General features: G+C 40.9%; 1 protein-coding gene across 2 annotated transcripts in view; it reads right to left on the reverse strand.

Moving 5' to 3' along the window:
- LOC122809706 (ADP ribosylation factor like GTPase 2 binding protein) overlaps nucleotides 1-16,253 on the reverse strand; it is a 355,290-nt gene that overhangs the window by 283,346 nt on the left and 55,691 nt on the right. For both annotated transcript variants that reach the window (XM_044081399.1, XM_044081398.1), the window contains exon 2: nucleotides 9,471-9,543. In XM_044081399.1, the coding sequence (XP_043937334.1) occupies nucleotides 9,471-9,543 (73 nt within the window). The remainder of the gene's footprint in view (nucleotides 1-9,470; nucleotides 9,544-16,253) is intronic.

Here is a 16,253-nt window from a genome sequence, read left to right on the forward strand (position 1 = left end):
TGCAGTTTCCCGTTGACTGGGTGGCGGGTCCGGGATTTTTTTGGACTGAGGTGGGGAGTGAGAGAAAGGGATGGCATAACCTCCTGCGATAATTCGAAGCACCCATCGGTCCTGAGTGATACCTTCCCAGGTTTTTAGGTGCCTCGAAAAACGACCCCCGACTGGCTCCGGAGCTGCACAGTCAGGCAATCCCTCAGGGACTGTGAAAGGCTGAAGAGCCACAAAAGGACTCTCTGTCTCCAGTGTTGCGAGGGCCTCTGCCGCCTCTGGGACGGCGTCTTCCAGAAGAATTTCCCCCTCCCCTGCCACTGGAAGGGGGATCGTCCTGCTGTGAGGGGTAAGACTTCTGAGATCTACAGAACCACATTTTCCCTCCTCTTTTAGCCTTGGAGTAAGGCCGAAAGGGAGTGGAAAATCGTGCCCCTACGGCAGTCAGAGTCATACCTTCTTGCTCTCAGCGGGTCAGTGTGTCCTTTACCTTGGGTCCAAACAAGGAGGACCCATCAAAGGGGGCGTCGGCAAAGGAAGACTTAAAGGCCTCCGCAAAATGACACAGGTGGAGCCAGGCTTGTCTCCGTAGAGCAATGCCTGTACCTGCCGCTCTGCTCGCTCCTTCGGCCACATAAGAAATGAGCCTCATGGACGAGTTTGAAATGGACGACAGTGTAGCCAGCTGAGAGCCAACCGTCTGGGCCAGCTCCTCAGGCAGGTTACCCAAGAGGGTATCGGAAAGTTCTTTAATCAGATCCCTCTGAAATCTGGTAAAGTGCGTGAGATAGTTCAAGGACCTTAACGTAAAGGCCGCTAAACTTAGGGTGCGCTTACCATACCGATCCATGCTCCTAGACTCCTTATTAGGAGGATGGACGGACGTCGAAGCCTCTGCTACATCTTGCTGGGTAGCAGATGCCACCACCAAAGCATCTACAGCCACACCTTTAGTCAGAAACTCTTTTTCCAGGGGTGCTGACAGGAACTTATTAGGACGAGCAGGCACCGGTTCCACAGAGTCTGGGTGTTCCAACGCCCTTCGACAGATCAAATCCAAGAGCTCGTCGAAGGGCGGAGACACCCAGGAGGCGGAGGGCTGAGCCCCGAAGGCCTTAAGGAACACCAACTCATCAGCAGAAGGGGGTTTGGATTGCCAGCCGCCTCGTTGTTTAAGGGCTTCCAGGATGTCTGCAAAGGAGACATCATCTGAGGACGACTTTGGGGACCCCTCTGCATCATCGAGATCAGTGTCTGATGTAAGAGACTCATCAGGGGAGTCAATGTGCTTCCTCTTGCACGATCTTTTCCTAGGGGGTTCCTCCGAAGAAGCTTCAGAAGGACCTCCAGGAGGGGGGGAAACCCCAGTGGGGGTAACCTCAGGCCCCGGGGCTCCGCTGTCTAAGGACAGGGGGACTGCCAAAGACCCAGTCTCGGTATGCAGGGAAGGAGCTGGGGAGACCGTGGAGATAGCCAAAGATGATTTGGCTAACGCACTCCTCATAGCCCTGAAGGCGGGACCACCAGAATCCTGGGAAGGTCCCACTTCTGTGGCCACGACGGTAGACGGCACTCCTGCCGCAGACGCAACGAGAGGAAGGCTTGGGACCGAAAACATCAGTCTCGAAGCGTCCCCCCCGGGGCCGACAGAAGAAGTCCGCGTACCGAACTCCGACTCAAGAGCCGGAGTTGGAGTAAGGGTCGGGCCCGACCCTAAAACCTCCATCGGTTCCACCAGCACCGGCTCCAATGGTGCTGAGGCTGTTGGAGGAGGAACCAAAGTAGCAGGGTGGACCATCGGCTCCGAAGCCGAATGGGCTGGAGCCGAAACTAACTTTTGAAACACCGGAGACTGGAAGAGTCTTAGGAGCACCCTGTCGATGTCCGAATCAGACATCTTGGAGGATCTAGAAGACACCGATCGGGTCCAAACCGATTTCTCCATCGGCTCCATAGGACTAGGGGACCGGCTCCGAATGGATTCGATTACTATCGGTTCAGAGGGAGATCTCAAAACAATTTCCCTTGGTGCCGATGAGGACTTCGGCGCCGAAGGGGAAGAGTCTGAGCCGGCAATCCTCATCGGCTCCAATATCAGTGGAGCCGATGAAGGTGACCCGCCTCTCGATGCCCCAGTCCTCGGCTCCGAAACCACAGGGGTCGAGACTGGAAGCATCGAGGCAGACCGTTCCGCCCTCGGCTCCGAAGTCCGTGGAGCCGATGGAGAAGCCTGCCTAGGTTTTTTGGCAGTCGGTTCCGACAAACTGGTCGGAGCCGACGCTTTTTTCTTTTTCGTAGGAGAGGAAGATAAAGCCTCCTCGAAGGATGGCTTAATCAACCCTTTTAGAATTAATTTATTCTTCCTCTCCTGGAGGACTCTCGATGAAAAGGCGTGACACACGCTACAGGACTCTTGTAGGTGCTTGGCGCCTAAACAATAAACGCACAAGGAGTGGTCGTCCGTTATGGATATTTATAACCACACCTCGCGCACTTTTTAAACCCAGAGGGTCTATGTTCCTTAGACATGTTGATTACCCTAAGAAACAAGATTTAACTACACAGAAAGAGAATCTAAGAAAGTTTTAAGTTTTTTTTTTTTTACACAAAAACCAGTTCACGAACTAGTAGCACAAGCACATAAAATGAGGGTCAAGACCCTCTAACTTAAGCAGGTACTTGACAACTAAAACACAAAACGCTAGATAGTAAAGGGGAAGACCCCTCTAACTTAAACGGGAAACCTTCCCTTAATGAAAAAACACAATTTCTCAACAAATATTTTCAAACACACTCGTACAACAACGATAGCTGTTAAAACAGCTTTTGGGTACAACTTAACAAATTTTCTGACAGGAAAAGTCTGAATAAAACAGTACTTAGCCCAGCCAAGTTTGAGACCACGTCCTAGCTTGTAAGCGGCAAACGAGATCTGGGGGATTAGTGGTGGTGCATCCTGGGATAAGAAATAGCTCAGCCAATAAGAGGCCTCGCTCTATAGCATAGCGTGCCGAGTCGGAGCCGAGGGATCGGCTCCAAGCCCATCAGTATTGAATGTAGGCGAGATAGGATCACATAACATCTTTTATTTCCACTTGATTTATTACCATATAATAAAATTTATGATTATTACATTTGTTTACATGTTTTGCTAATGCATTATTCATTTTCTTATTCTTTATTGCGTATTCATGCTCATAAATTCTCTCTGTGAACATTCTTTCTGTTTTACCTACGTAAAACGAAGTACAGGAATTACACCTCGCTAAGTGAACAACTGCTTTAGATTTACAATTAAATTTCTTTTTCATATAATATTTATTATCCCGTATACTAAAACGGTTTCCTTCTTGAATTTTAAAGCACCATTTACATGCTCCGCATTTATAATTCCCAGTCTTCATCTTCTCTTTTTTATTATTATTAGTAAATTTCAATAAATCTTTAAAACATTTCCCTTTTCTATAAACTATTTCAGGAAATTTATTTATGTGTGTTTTACACTGAGAATCTTCAATTAAAATTTCCCAATTATTATTAAATACATCCTTCAAAATTTGATAATCTTGTGTAAAAGTAATTACTAAAACCTTTGAAAATTCTTCGTGTTTATTATTCATATGTTTACCAAAAATATCTAAGCAACCATTGGTGCTTCTACTATCCAACTTAAGTGTACTTACATTAATATCATTCTCATGAACTAATCCACTTTTAAGTTTCAAGATTGGCTTAAAATAGACAGTTCTTCTTTTTTGATTAACTTCCAAAATTAGTTTTTTATCTATTAGCCATATCGGGTATTCCTTATTAATAAACATATTTCTTAAATGTTCACATTCTTTCGTAAAATCTGAAAATTTGGTAATAATCCGAGCGGCCCTAACTAACTAGCCTTTAATTACAGATTTTTTTCTGATGTTCAGGATGTGCACTAGTATAATGAAGGAAGCCATTGGAGTAAGTTTTTTTCCTATAAATTAAAGAAATATAAGCTTTAGCTTCATAATCTTTAACCAAATTAATATCCAAATAATTGATTTCATCTAAATTAATATTCCATGTAAATTTAAAAAAGTTTGTGGTTCCATTAATATAATTTAAAAATTCATTTAAAATATCACTGTTTTCCTTCCAAATTAGGCAAATATCATCTTGAAACCAGTGATATGATCTAATATAATTATAATATTTACTATTAAATATAAATTTCCGTTCCCAAAACATCATCACTAAATTTGCATAAGTCCCCCCACACGGTGACCCCATAGCTATACCTTTTCTTTGAATATAATATTGACTATTAAACTTAATATAATTATTATTTAATACAATTTCAATAATTCAACTAAAAGGTTATTTAAATCTTGTTTAAAAGAAAATTCAAATAAAATTTCACTAATCCATTGAAGCCCAATATTTTGGGGAATTACTGTGTATAAATCGCATACGTCTATTGTAACTAAAACATCCTTGGCATCAAACACAGTTTGATTAATATGTTCCAAGAATGTCCAGGAATCTTTACAAATATATTCCTCTTTCACTATTACTTTTTTTAGTTCATAATCAACATATTTAGTGCATGCTGATGTGATGGAATCCCTCCCATCTACAAGGGGGTGCATAGGGGGTTCTTCTATATTTTTATGCATCTTAGGGTTCCCGAAAAAAACGGGAATCCTAGGTGATAAAATATTTAAATAAATAAATCAATATCTATCCGTTCATCTAAAAACATGTCATTAATTTGTAGGGAAATCTTTTTATAAGCATAATTTAACTCATTTAAAGTTACTTGATCATAAGTATCTGTATTCAAAATCAATTCCATTTTCTCATTATAAAAATCATTATCCATAATAACTGCTCCTCCCCCTTTATCTGGCTTCATAATTCTTATATTTCCCTTCTGTAAACTTTTTAATGTTTCTAATTCATATTTACTTAAATTTAAAGGGTATTCCATTTTTCTATTAATTCTATCTAAATTCTTTAACTGATTTTCGCACATCTTTTCATATATTAGAAGCTTAGGATGCAGGGGGGATTATATGTACTTGAAATATTAAACTTCTAAATAAAAATTCTATTTATTTAGTCCCATATCCATAGTATTCATGCATTCCTTGATCTTTGGTACTTAAAAATTCTTTCACTTTTTTACAACTGAGCATGCTCCAATTTGATTTTAAAATTTGGCGCAATTTTTTGAATTTGGTGGAGGTTATAAAAGGAAGTGATGTAATGGAGGTTATTGTCTGATGAAGTTTAAAACCTTTTAAACGAAAGCGCTTACGTATATCTGTGGTTTGTTCTTGGCGTTTTTTAAGTTCGTTTTGTGGCTGTATAAGTTTATTTCGTTATTAAATTGGATTTATTCATCTGGCTGGTGGCTTTTCGTTCACAACAGTTCATTAGTTTGGTTTTCCTTCAGTATGTCTAAGATTCATTTTATGTTTGAGTCTAAAAGTACATCTTATGAAAAAGGTAAAAGATACATTTGTGAGACTAGCCATGCATGTAGGCAGTGGGGAGGAGACGATTTAAATGGAATAAATAGAGAGTTTAAGCAGGGGAGAGAGAGGAGATAAAGAAGTAGAGGGAGGGGAGCTGAGGAGAGAGTTTGGAGAAGAGGGACCAGAGGGGGAAAATTGGAACTGGGATGTAATAAGATCTAGGTAGGAAGTATACAATTACATTTCCAGTTTTGGGAGAGGTGAGAATGGAGAAGAGATTTGAATTGTTCATAGCTTGTAGTGACTCTTATAAGGGGAGGAAGCAAGTTCCATTTTTTTGCTGTAGTATAAGAAAGTAGGAGGTGGCCATCTGTAATAATGCCTAGTAATTTAGTGTGTGGGACAACTTCTATAGTGGTATTGTCTTGGGCTTGTATAGTGAAGAGTTTTTTTTATCAAATGGAGTGGTTTTCCTAGGAGTAAAAATTACTAGTTTAGTTTTTTTTTTTTTTTGGATTTAGGGCAAGATGATTGTTAAGCATCCAAGATTCAGTAGATGTGAGGGCATTCTGGGTAATTTGCTGGAGTTCAGAGCTGGAATTTCCAGTGCATATTATTGTAGAGTCATCAGCACACTGGATTACTGAGCATTGTGGAAGAGTGATGTGAAAGTTGTTAATAAAGATGCTAAATAAGAGAGGACCAAGTATGGAGCCTTGGGGTACCCCTGTGTAAGTACTGAGGAAGGCAGAGTAAGACTGTCGCCATTTGGTGGATTGCTGCCTATTGGAGAGATAGCTGTTGTACCATTGTAGGGTAGGGGGAGAAATGTGGAGGGTGGATAGTTTAGAGAGTAGGATAGTGTGGGAAATGGTATCAAAAGCTTTGGAGAGGTCAAGGAAAAGTGAAGCAATTATTTTACCAGAATCCCGTGTGCCCAGTAAACCGAAGTATAGGAGGGCGGTAGTGGTGTTGTGTGTCCTGGTCTGAAACCATGCTGAGTGGGTGATAAAATCTGATTTTCATGCAGGTGGTTGAGGAGTTGGGCATGGATGCATTTTTCCAGTATTTTAGAGATGGGTGAGAGAATTGCTATGGTTCGAAAATTTGTGGTGTTAGTGTTGGTGCCACCTTTGTGTAAGGGAAGAAAGAATGTTTTTTTCCAAATATTTGGGACAGGGGACTCTTTAATTGATCTGTTACTGAGTATGCTGATGGGATAAGCTATACACTTTGCTGCTAGCTGCAGGAAGTGTGGGGGTAGATTTTCAGGGGCCAGAGTACAGGATTTTAGCTTAAGTAACAGTTTTCTTATTGTGCTGGTGGGTATGGGGGAGAATTTTAGGTTAGGGTTAAGGGTAGACTTTTTTCTGGGATGATTCGGTCATCAGCTGTCTTGGTGGTGGTGCTGTTAACTGTAGGAAAGGTGGAGGTTAGGTTAGCTATGGTGTCAATGAAGTAGGAATTGGAGGGTAGCAAGTTCAATGGGAGTTTTTTGTGGGTCAGGGGATGGATTGTTTTGAGAACCTGGGTGTAATAGTTGGCTGATGGAAGACCAGAATTTTTGGGGATTGTTTTTATGTTGGCTTTTGTAGGTGGAAGTAGTGGTCTTTTTTATCAGTGGTTAATAGATGTTATGCCTGGTTACGGAGTTGCTTGTAATGTAGTAGAGTTGAGGGGTCTTTGTTTTTCTGCCATGATTTCCAGATTTTATCCCTTGTGGACATTACTTCTTTGGTGGATTTTGAGAGCTAGCATGCATGGTTATGTTTTATTCATTTTTGGCGGGTGGATGCTTGCCTATTTAAAATGTCTAGAAATGCTGAGTTAAAGAATTCAACAGCCTCATTAAGTGGTAGGGATTTGAGGGGTTTCCAGTTACTTTAGCTAAGGTTTCATTAAATATGGATGATTGGAACTTAGTAAAATTTCTAGTAGATTTGTATTGATGTTGGCCTGTGGTTGGAGTAGTTTTCCGTATGATATATGCTGGGTGGTGGTCACTAATGATATTACGTAGTATGCCTGCACTGATGACATTGAAAGGGTAGAACACTAATATCCAGTCTATTGTGGAGCCCCAGTTGTAATTTTTGTGAGGTCTAGTGATGTCTTCAATTAGTTGGGAGAAGTTGTAAAGAAGTTGCAGAAGTATATGCATTTTTAAGGACAGCTGGATGACTATCAGAAAAACTGCAGGCAGTAAGAGACTTCCTCTAAAGCAGACATAACAGGAAGAATGGGTATAGGTTCTAGAAAATCTTCTGTAATGACTCATAGTATTTTCTGAGGGACTGAGAAACCTCAGTGTTCTCCCACTGAAAACAATGGGATATTCTAGCAATTGTCTCAGAGAAAGAAAACTCCACACAGAGAGAATCAGAAACTGAGCTCTCCTCAGAGTCTGAATCAGAAATCAGAGGACAAAATCCTGACTCCTTCCCTGCATCTTTACGTTCAGATTCAGAATCTTGAATCGCTTCAGGAAAAGAGGAATTCTCCTTTCTTTTACCAGAAACTACTTTACAAGAATTTATTTATTTTACATTTGTTAACCAGGGGTGTCCGAGCCGAAAATGCCCTTTTTCAGCAGAGGCCCGGGAAGAAAAGCTCCACATAGAAAAATTACAGATGCGTTTAGATATACATCATCAGTATACACACAAATTACAATAGACATGTTTTTACAGTGGTATGCAGCACATCAACAGTTACAGTGGAGAGAACAAACAAGAACATGTTAATTTAAAAATAAAAGGTAATTAATAAATTTGTGGTGTACAACTGAAATGTGGAACATACGTAGAATACATACATAGTACACAGGTACGGTACATACATTATGCATTAGCCAGTGTTTGTGAGTAAGAGTGAAAACTATTATCAAGTACTGCAGAGAATGTGGCTAACCACAAGTCCCTAGTAGCTGTAGGTGCTACACCAGAGGGATTGGACATAAAAGATAAATGATATGAGGAACAATAAACAGCCACAGCAGAGTCACCCACCAGCAGGTGAGGTAAATTGCTATCCTGCTGTGATGGCAAAGGCTGTTTGCTTATTTTTTTCTTTTTCTGCATGGAAGGATGACAGTCCATGGGACAATCAATCTTTTTCAGGGTAAAGTCAAAAATGGTGCCTCTTTCTCAGAGAAGGCAATCAGCAAATGCTGGTAAAACTAACAGTCCACAAACGTTACTTTGACAGGAAAAAAAAAGTAAAAAGCACTCTAACAGTATGGCAGTCCCACAACTGAAAAATAAACAAAATTACTCCACAAAAAAATATTTTCTCAGTTGGTTTACACCAATTTTAAACTGTCAGAAAAAATGAGTGTTCCATTTAAGAGAGAAAGCCCATTACAGCACAAAACACCTAACTTTAAAATAACTTTCCTGAAAAGGAAATTAATAAAACTATAATAAATTTAAGAACATGGAAGGTTTTAATCCCCAAAAGTAACTCATCTGCCTAGCAAAGGAACCCAGATGATGACTGTTGGTACTCAAATATCTTAGAGTATACTCTTAGGTGGCAGTAAATCACTGACTGTAGTGCAAGGTTGGCGCAATGGTTAAGGTGCTTACCTTAGAAACATAAGCTGCAGGGTTTGATTCTCACATGGGATAACTGGCTAGGCTTAAAATGGCCCATGAGGGCAGTTAGCCTAGTACTAATCTATGAATCTATCAATGGCTTTGCACCCAAACTTGTCTTTTAGTCATCTCAATTTGAGTTGCCTGACAGTTTGGCTATGTGGAAGGTGCCCTGAAGCTTTGGAAGCTGGCCGGCATTTATATGCTTGTCAGGATATAACCTATATAGCTAAAGCTACTGCAGCAGTGATCAATATGAAGGACATCACAATGAAATACAGATACTGTGCTCATAAACAATTTGACATTTTTCTTTTCAACAGTATTTAGGTTCTATAAAGTTCCACATCATAACAGAAGATGTGTGCTGAACTAGTCTAGTTAAAAACACATACAATTATCAGTGATGTCCAAGGAAACTACTTACACAGACACTGCAAAATCTTCTTCCAAACTTTCCATGTCTATTGAAAGTGCTCCATCGCCTGCATCAAACCGTACTTTAACAGAAAAATTATTGGGTAACATTAAAAATTGCTTTTTATGTACTGTTCATCTACTTACTCATTCTGAAACAACTAAGTCATATATATTTGCAAATGATGGATTAACTTCTCGATTTTTTTAATTACATAAGGAGTGAAAACAGTGTTAACACTGAAGTTTTCTACAGGCAATGAAGGAATAGAGACAATACTCTGCTCATATTAACAAATGTTGTATTTTATACTTTCTTTTCTATTTCTGGTACTACTGATGTTTGTGCAAAAAGAAAAAAGAAAAAAAAAGTCAGCAGATTAAATTATACCATACTATCAATATAAAGACTAAAGACTTTTAGAACTAGACTTTGGTCATGCAATCCACTTCTTCAGATATGTTTCTTGCACCTGTTTAAACACACACTTCAAAAGAAAGCACAGTTTAACTACTTTATTAACAAGCAGTTATGCACCTAACACAGTTTTCTCCTTTAGGCATTAAAGTAGTAGCAGACATAAAACAGTAGACAAGAAAAAAATCATTTGAAGCCTCTTACTTATTTTTGTTAACCAGGGTAAAACCTGATTTCAGGTTCAGCACAAAGTTACAAACAAAGATGTAATCACGTATTATAATGTAACAATATGAAAAAAAAAATGATGAAAAACTAACAAAATAACAAAGCAAGTATACACTATACAGTTTATTCCTAAATGTTCAAGTTGTCATGATCATCAGCAGTGTAATTATAATCATCTTTTTCACAAAAACCTTTACAACTGAGACAGCTGTCTTCAAATGTATTTGCAAACTATTTCTGTATGACTAAAACGGTCACATTCTGAAGAATAATGTCTGCAGCATGTATAGAAGAGTAGGGAGTAAAGAATGAGAAATGAGTGATTAACACTTGCAGCTTTCAGTGTTATAATGAAGGGCTTTAGTGAACAATGGAATGAATAGTGGAAGATGTTAGGAAATGTATTTGGAAGACAGTTTATAGTAGGAAGTGGATAACATATTTTATTAAGAAGTAAGAGAGGTGGGGTGGATATTGCTTGTAAATACTGGCAAGTTACACTGCTGTCTAAAAAGTTCTTACATTTAGCTTCATTAAACAGGTATTACTTAAGATGCTTTCTAAGCCGCGGTGGTGCAGCGGTAACGTTGTCGCTTCACAGCAAGAGGTTCGCCTGTTCGATTCTCGGTTGGAGCGCCTTGTGTGGAGTCTGCATGTCCTCCCCACGGTCGAGTGGCATTCGAAAGACATGCGTGAATGGGCATGCCTTCGTTGAAGGTTGGGCATCGAGCTGGCACCTTGGCACCGTAAAAATCTACTGCCAATCATTAGTGGACCAGAGTTCCGCTGTGGCGAACCCTAACCGGGAAAAGCCAAAAGAACAACTTAAGATGCTTTCTAAAATTGTATTAGTTTTCAATGGACTACATTGGTTGGTAACAATTCCCAGGTCTCTCACCACTGAGTGCGTACTTAGGGTGTTGCTCTTGATGTGGCAGTTAGCAGGAACATTGCTCTTATTGAAAGAAATTATAAACTCAATGCAAAAAATGTAATAAGGCCATGAATTTGGCACCAGTCATTTGTTTGTGTAAGACCATCTTGTAGGATGCTGACAATTTGGAGATTCTATGACCGCTCCCCAATTTGCAGTCATCAGCAAATTTTGTCAGCCACAGACCTTTATTTTTTGCTTGTACTTTGGAGAAGGGTCTACTTCAAAACATCAAAAGCCCACAATATCGAAGACCAAATTGTTGAGATTAAAACAACAAAACCTCACTTCAGCAAACGACTGGATCATTGAATCCATTCTCAGGGTAAGTAACCACTCAAATGAAACTGTACCCTTCCCAACTCACCCAGGTGGGGGGGGGGCTACACCCCCCACACACCCCTAACTAAATAGAACAACTCTGAGATCATACTACAGCTGGGAAAAGGGCAAAGTCCACCTTGTTGGCCAACAGGTTACTTACAGTAGGAATGGATTCACCGATCCGGTCATTCACTGAAGTGAGGTTTCAATGCTTTCATCTCCAGAATTTGGTCTTTGATATTGTGGGCTTTCGATGTTTTCAGGTAGACCTTTTGAAAAACAGATTCCAAACAGTAGAGGCCCCAGGAATGATCCCTGTGGAACACCACTGGTTACAGGTCTGCTGTTAGATGTACGGTTTCTATCAGTGAGCCAGTTGGAGACCCATCTAGTATACAGGTTGATACCTAGCTAGGTGATTTTATCAATGATGCATGAGTGGGGGATAGTGACAAAAGCCTTGGCTAAGTTTAGGTAGGCTGTATGCACAGAGCTCCTCTCATCCAGGACCTTGGTAGCTGTCTCGAAGAAATCCACCAGGTTTAACAGGCATGATCTCCCTTTAACAAATCCAAACTGAGTAGGGTCACATGTTTGGAGATTACATATATCTTTGTTGATAATATCAGGTCCATGATTATTCACTCTGTGGCCTAGTAAAGATAAGGCTAGTCAGGCTAATAGGTCTATAGTTCCCTGGGTCAGTGGAAGCGTCACCTTTGTGCAAGGGGATAATGGTGGCAGTTTTCCATTCAGCTCAAAGCCAGTACTTAGACTAGGACTGAAAAGAGTACCCAATGGTGTTGCTAATTCTTGCTGGAGCCCAAGTAGGACATAGCCAAGAATGTTATCAGGTCCCACAGATGCTGTGTTTTTGGCCTTAGAGAGAGCATTTACAACCTGCTCTTTACAGATACAAGGTAGGGGACAGGTGGGTAGGGATGTTATGTGGTACATGTGGCAGGGACAGGGAAGTGAAGTTTCCACAGGACCAGTCGCCAACAGGTTAGCTATATCCACAGGCCCAGTATGTGTAGTATCATTAACTACATGTTTGGCACAAATCTGTGCCTTTTCTTTTAGGTTACGGATGTAACTAAGAATGCCTTCTGCATGTCCTTAGTTGAGGAAGCTAATTTGGATTCGTAGTTTGCTTTGGAGGACTTCACAAGAAGTCTCATTTGCTTGTTTAAGCTGAGGAGGTAGTGTTTACAATTTAGGGCTTGATCCCTCTTACTCCGACAGCAATTTCTTCCTCTTATTGTAAAGCCTATTAATGGCAGTTGTCCACAAGACAGGTTTACTCTTCCTTGAGGAGCTTGGTTTGGTCCTATCAGGTATGGCCTAGTCAATGCGCTTGTACAGGTGTTGCATAAAGCACTGGTGTAGAACTCGGCATAGTTGTCAGTTCCTTCTGGGGGGGGGGGGACGTGCAGTGAAGCTATTTATACCATCCCATAAGAGGTTATACTCTGCTTTGGAAATTTTTTTTTAGTTTAACTGCTGCTGTGAGGGGAGGAAAGTCAGGTGTGATAGTTACTTCAAATGAGACTGACTTGTGGTCAGATCTCACCAGGGAAGACCTCACAGTGGGGAGTGTTACAGTGATCCCACATATTGGTAAGCACCAGATCCAGGATGTTGGCACCCCTTGTGGGGGTGTCGGCCAGCTGGTCAAGGGCACTGGAGTTTACAAAGTTGAGGAATCTTTGGGCAAGTGAGTTTGAGCACAAGTAATTTACTCAGTCAACGGATGGGTAGTTAAAGTCGTCCCAAACCATGGTGTTTGGATGTATCTTGATAGACTCAAGTAGATCCAAACAGGCAAAGTGGTGGGTGTCCTGATTCATGGAGGGGGTCCTGTAGCTGGCAATGACATGAACAGGTGTCCTACCAACAGTCAATTGCACCTGAAGTATCTCCAGGGAATCATACTATTTAACCAATCTGGAGATGTACTTATCTTTAATTAAAATTGAATACACAACCTCCTTTAGTTTTCATGCCTTCAGTTTGTGGTCTGAACATGTGGAAGGAAGTGTAACCTGGTATGACTGAGATACTCTCCACAGCCTTGAACCAGGTCTCCATGACTGCACAAATGTCTGCATCTTCCAGGGTAAGGACTGCTTCCATTAAGTGCAGTTTCATGTTAAGACACTCAGCGTTTAGCAGCATAATAAAGAAGTTATGTACTCACCATAACGTTACATCTGAGTAGATACTTCATTTGTCTGCAACCTGTGGGTGTCAGATCCGACCTCGGATCCGATCCAGCAGCTTTCCAAGCTCCAAGATCCGAGCTCCTAGCTCCTCCCCCTACCCATAACTTGAACTGAAGCTAGTGTTGCTGAATTTTGTTATTTGCTAGTAATTACAGGTGTGGGGGTAGCCACATTCTTTGATTTCCTGTCCTTGCCTATTTAAATGGTGCATTGTGAAATATTTTCTGCTTAAAAACCTCAGCTTTGGCCGGCTAAGAACTTGGTTATATTCAACTGGACGTATAAGAGAATTTAAGTACCTTTATCTGCACTTTTTTTTAAAAAAATACAGTATTTAATTTGATTTAAACTGTGTTGAAGGAATATTTAACTGAAGTGGCAGTTATTCTGCTCTTCAGTTATTCCCACCCAACCTCCCTGTTTTTGTTTTGGTGTTAATCTTAGTGGCCTTGAAACTGCCCGCCCCTCAGCCTGCCTCTGGGCCGATCTCATTTGCTCACTGAACTGAGTGCAGTGAGATCGTATTCTGATTTCAGGCACTCCTACTGTGTACAAAGAGAGCATCTGGGAAACAGACAAAAAAAATTAAGCTTATTTCCTGCCTTTCCTGTTAAGTGGTATAGACTATTTGTAGGCTTCTGAGCCCCCAAGCCCTTCTGTGTTTGAGGGAAGCCTTCTAGCTTGTTTTTTTTTTTCTTATAACTAGCCAGTTTTCTAGTTTCAGCACTCAAATCTGTTTATTTGATGTCAGCACTTGTTCAGATGAAATTTTTTTTTTTTTTTTTTTTTTTTTAATCTGCTTTTACTGTACTTGTGTTTCTACCTACTTCATTTTACTTTTGCATCATCTTAAAAATACTCAATTGTATTTATTACTGCTTGGTGTAACTCATTCTAAGCCTTTTGGTTTAAACACTTGGGCTTCGGACCAGTTGTTTTGCACTGAGAGGGTTTGTGGTCTGCACTGTTGTGGCAGAACAGGTAGCTTACATCCTTCTAGGTTGGGAACTGCTGATTGAGGGCTCAGTGTCTGTTATTCTAAAAGTGTATTAATTCTGGTTTAAGCACTTGGGCTTTCAGGCCAGTTATTTTACATTAAGAGGGTTCATGGTCTGCACTCTTGTGGGAGGACAGGCTGGACTCTGCCCTTCTGAGCTGGGAATTTCTGGTTAAAGGCTTATAGTGCATGCATATCTGAACTGCTTCTTACTGAAGTTGGTGCGCCTTGTTTGCTGTGGCATAGACTGGATTCGGGCCTGCTGGATCTAGCTTTGTTTGTGTAACTTGAGCACTAATCCAGACATTCTCTAAAGTATTCAATTGTATTTATTACTGCTTGGTTGTAACTTGATTAAAGTGTAGCTATCATTCTAAGTCTTTTGGATTAAGCACTTGGGCTTCAGACCAGTTGTTTTACATTAGGAAGGTTTGTGGCAAGCACTGTGGTGGCAGGACAGGTAGCTTTCATCCTTCTAAGTTGGGAACTGCTGATTGAGAGCCCAGTGTCCAAGTGTATTAGTTCTGGTTTAGGCACTTGGGTTTCAGGCCAGTTATTTTACATTAAGAAGGTTCGTGGTCTGCACTCTTGTGGGAGAAGAGGCTGGACTCTGCCCTTCTGAGCTGGGAATTTCTGGTTAAAGGTTTATAGTGCCTGAATATTTGAACTGTATCTTACTGAAATTGGTACACCTTGTTTGCTCTAGCATAGACTAGATCCAGGCCTGCTGAATCTAGCTTTGTTTATATGCTTGTTGTTTGTTTGCTTGTTATTTCCCTGGAAGCTAATTCCACCTAATCTGCCGCTTCTCAGCTTCTGTGGATCACTAGTGATATCTGCATTGCTTACTGTACTTATTTCCTTGTTTCACTTGAAAGAAAGTTACTGTTTGTCGTTTTTGCATTTAGTTACTTGTAACACATTGCACTCAAGTTACCTGGCACTTGCTCACTAAAGCAATTATATAAGTCAGCACTAAAAATTAATAGCACTACACCCTCACTCCCCACTGGCCCTTGTTTTCAATTATTAAGGAATTCCCAATATTATTCTAGCATGTCCAAAGGTCAGTTGGCAATCTCCTCTCCGGTCCAGCTGGTGAATCTGGGAATCTTGAGGCAATGTTATAACTGCCTCATGTACACAGACAACCCTCTCCTCCTCCCACATAACACAAATACTTGCGAGAGATGCAGCTATTTAGCCAAACTGGAGGCAGAGCTCTCTCAACTCAGGACTGGCAAGACCAGACAGTAGGAGAAGGCAGCTACATACACCACAAAACCAGCCTCACATAATGTTACCACACCACTGAATCAAACACATAAACACACAAAGACATACTTGGAGGCTCTGAGTAAAAATTTACTTAAACAGCAGAGGCCTCCAAAGCAGACACCCAAACAACTGCTACCTCAAGACACCCCACAAGCAACACATTAACCACAAAAGCAGTGTGCAAAGCAGTCACAGCCCTTAAGGCCAAATACAACACCAAACATACTTGTCATAGGTGACTCCATAGTCAGACACACTGACGTCCCACTCACCAGGCTGAACAAGGAGAGGGTCACAGTAAGCTGCCTATCGGGCGCTAGAATCTGCCACATAACACAAGCACTCGGGTCACTCCATGGCAAGTACAAATATGACACAGTCATTGTCCA

Source organism: Protopterus annectens, chromosome 8.part0, assembly GCF_019279795.1.
Source record: "Protopterus annectens isolate FY-2018-M chromosome 8.part0, PAN1.0, whole genome shotgun sequence".
Classification (NCBI taxonomy): Eukaryota; Metazoa; Chordata; order Ceratodontiformes; family Protopteridae; genus Protopterus; species Protopterus annectens.